Raw genomic sequence first — 3906 nt, forward strand, 5'->3', positions numbered from 1 at the left:
CTAGCTACCTAGCTCTACCTTACGGGGCATTTGTTTGAGTTAACGTCACTGTGTCCAATCCCGACCGTTTTTTAGCTAATATTCTGATAAAATGCCACTTCAAATATTGATCGTATCACGTTTTCAGCTGATTTACTGATTTCACGTTAAGCTTTAACTTCTTACCTTTCGAGCTAAATATATATATAACTCTCTCATGTCAGTCTCTTGCAAAACCTACAAACATTTTTATCCAAAGAACACCGATGCGTACCGCATGTGTACAGAACATTGAAAACATATCATGTTAATTTAACGTTTATTCAGTTGTCCCCATTAAATTAGAAAGTCATGAAATATGAAGCAATAGTCAATCATATATTTAGAGACCTCAAACATTGAATGGGGTCAAAGATAACAGAACGGTTAGGAAAAGACAAATGACTGTGCAAATCTTTGAAAATATTAACATTTATTTAAATACAAAAGAGACTAAATGAAAATACAAAATTACTCCGGACACAAATAACATTTAAAATCCTCCTCGTCATCCAGCTCCTCGTCCCAACCCACACACATGGCGTGGTACCATGTGTGGCATCTGTCACACTGGACCCACGACACCAATCCCTCCGCGCTTTCGGGAGGGTCAGGTTCCCTGCACCGGCCACACTCCCAAACTGTTGTCTCCATGTCTTCAGGAGTGTGACCTATTCACAGAATACAAACAACAAGAAGAAAACAACAACTTTGAACTAAAAAAATTATCAGATTTTCATGGGTTGGCATTCACAGAAAGTTAACATGAAGTACACTACCGGTGGATGTCGTGGGTCCAGCAGACGAGTTGCTGGATGAAGGTCCGGCGTCTGCAGGTTTCGAGGCTGTATGAATAACAGAAAAAGCATAACCATGTTTTGTTTAGTCTTCAACAAGGCTAATGTCACCATCATGTTATAATATTGTATTTTTTTCAGGTTACATAAAGCATTAACAGTGGGAGGGAGAGGAATGTTGTTGAAGGCTCTAAAAAATAATCATATTTTATTATAATAATACTAAAATACATACTCATGTCTAACTGTCACAATAGTTAATGCATTGAAATCTATACGCAAATTAAAATGGTAAATAGGTGTGTGCTGACCAGTAGATGGAGGAAGGTGGTCTTGTTCCTCAGCAGGCAGGCTCTGGAGTGATGTTGTGCTGGCAGGCAGCCAGGGACGGTGGGAGGCACAATAGGGGGCAGAGTGGGTTGAGGGACCGGCGATGGAAAGTCCGGAGCTGAAGGCGGAAGTAGCCCCGAGGGACACTTTCCTTCTGCGGCTGGGGCGGGAGCCGCCAGACAGGGTGGGGGAAGTGGCTGCCGAGCCAGTGTCTTTGGCCCGCTGCTGCTCTCTGTCTTCTCTGGCCAGAGCTTGAGCTTCCCTCCTCGCAGCTCGGTCCTCCGCCTCCTCGATGACGTCGGACATCTCCTGGGCTGTCAGTAACCTGGCCTTGGTGACATTCCTCCTGACCTTACCCGTGTTATACTTGATTTCGGTCAGGAGGTGGGCCAGGTCAACTGAAATCCGGCCTGATGTTACCAGGGGATGGGTGAGGTAAGGATTTGGGGTAGGGGGAGGAGGAGAGGCAGGTGGGGGTTGGGCTGGGAAAGGGGGATTGGGTTGGGAGGGAAGGGCAACATCAGGCGCAGCCCAGGAAGATGCCGATGGGGTTGGCGGAGGTTGCGAGAAGGGCCCGCACCGCGGCCTGGACGGCATGACCCGTGACCAGTCAATGGCCATCAAGTCCAGAGGGTAGATGCCACACCTCCTGAACCCAGCCACCACCTCTCCGATCCTTCACCCTCTGGTAGGAGTCTCTTAGGACCCTTGAAAACTCCTTCTTAGAAACCAAGAAGGAGTGTCTCACTGCCGACAGATCTCCTGTAACACCAGAGAAATCTGCCTTCAAGGGTCTGAAGAAACTCACATCCAAAGGCTGAAGAATGTGAGAAGAGTGTGGTGGCAGGCACAGGAGAATGACACCCTCCCTCTGTGCCGTCCGGACCAGCTCTGGATCCAGATGGGACTGATGTCCATCCATTATGAGCAGCAGCGGGCGCTCCTGAGTGGCAAACTTCAGGAAGTGCTCGACAAACCACTTCCTGAACAGCTCACTGTCGATGTACCCTGCTGGCGACTTCCTGTAGAGGGCATTGGGAACCCCTTCTTTATTGTAGGGCCCCCCTGGATATCCCCCCTTGTAGATGATGAAAGGGGGGATATCCTCCCCAGCCGCATTGAGGCAGGCCAGGACGGTGATGTGGTCCCTGGTTCCCTGGGCCTGCCTGTAAGCGTGTTTAGTCCCCCGGGGCACTATGACCTTCCTTCTTGTAGCCTCCAGCTGAAACCCTGTCTTGTCACAGTTGTAAACCTGACCGGGTTTCTCCCTCAACCCGTGCTCCTCCAGGGTGGTGGTGAGGAGCTTAAAAAACTCCTCTATTGGCCCCCTTTTGGCGCAAGATGGCGGAGGTTGTAAATGGCCAGAGCGTGGGCCAGGACCTGAGGCTTTGTCAGTGGAAACCCATGACTGGCAGAGTACAAGAGGTACTCCACCAGGGAATCCTCATCTGCAGGGGTGAGGAGAGTCCTCTGACCCGGGACACAATCAAGAGGACACCCTTCCACTGACTCGGTCACTCAGGCTGGTTTTGGGGACCCCAAACTCCTGGGCTGCCTGCCACAGATTGAGCCTGCCTGCTTTGACCTATACTCTTGGGCCTGCGCCATGGCCTCTTGGCTGGTTTGGCTTCTGCAAATACAGAAATTACATTCAAAAGTAGTTTAAAATGTCTTAATAATGTTGATGAATTCTATAAATTGCCATGTATAGGCACATGCATATTTGCCACATGCATAGACATATATATATATGTATATATATTTACCTTAAACCATTGCAGATTTACAATTTCTATATCCATCTTTCTTTTCTTGATCCTCCTGTATAGGAAAAAACTCATACCGACACACGTTACTTACCTTTCTTTCCTGCTTCTTCTCTTCTCCTTGCTATCTTTCTATTCTTTACTGCTTCTGCTTCTTCTCTTCGCTATCGCTTTTCTTTCCTGCTTCTTCTCTTCTCCTGGCTATCTTTCTATTCTTTCCTGCTTCTTCTGTTCTTGATATCTTTCTTTCCTGTTTCTGCTTCTTCTCTTTGCTATCGCTTTTCTTTCCTGCTTCTTCTCTTCTCCTTGCTATCTTTCTTTTCTTTCCTGCTTATTCTTTTCTCCTTGCTATCTTTCACATCTTTTCTACTCTCTTTTCCTCCTTATTTTCTCTCTCCTTCCTTTGCTCTGTCTATCTTTTCAGGCAGGAACATAAAACACAAGATTTTTTTGTCTTCATTTTTTTTTATTATGTCTGCCTTTACGTTTCAGACTAAACAAACCTTCTGTCGCAGCTTGACATCAAACGTGTTTCCCTGCCCCCCTCCCTTCACCCATTCGACTACAGATCACGTCACATTGTACACTCATATGCTAACCCATAGTAGCAGTACGATGACAATACAGAAACACTTTTCAGAGTAAAGATCGTCGCCCGAGCGTCGCCGAGTGGTCTTTCGGCTTTCTCTCATCAATGGAACTTTCCTATATTATTAAGACATGTAAACGTCCATATATGTTCATGAAATTTGACACAGATTGTTTGATATGCTTAAAATAATACTACTTACACGTTGCTGGCGATCGCAAAATAAAATTCTGGCAAAAAGACCGGAAACTGCGTGACGTCGTAAAATTCGGGTTTGGACAATAGGAGCTTACGGCGGTCGGGATTGGACACAGTGACGCTAGGTAGCTAGTAGTGGTGCCATCTGTCACGGTGGACGGTGAGAGACAGCTAGGTAGCAAACTAAAAGCAAATCTCCAGGAGTTAT

General features: G+C 46.6%; 1 protein-coding gene across 1 annotated transcript; it reads right to left on the reverse strand.

Annotated features, from left to right (window-relative positions):
- Positions 1-476: 476 nt before the first annotated feature.
- Positions 477-2442, reverse strand: LOC134022820 (transcription initiation factor TFIID subunit 3-like). Its single transcript, XM_062464567.1, has 3 exons — positions 1127-2442; positions 798-863; positions 477-689 (listed from the first exon to the last, which is right to left on the reverse strand). Exons 1-3 carry the CDS (start codon positions 1764-1766, stop codon positions 490-492), a joined length of 906 nt encoding a protein of 301 aa, XP_062320551.1. The 5' UTR covers positions 1767-2442; the 3' UTR covers positions 477-489.
- Between the last annotated feature and the right edge of the window lie 1464 nt (positions 2443-3906).

Source organism: Osmerus eperlanus, chromosome 6 (assembly GCF_963692335.1).
Source record: "Osmerus eperlanus chromosome 6, fOsmEpe2.1, whole genome shotgun sequence".
Classification (NCBI taxonomy): Eukaryota; Metazoa; Chordata; class Actinopteri; order Osmeriformes; family Osmeridae; genus Osmerus; species Osmerus eperlanus.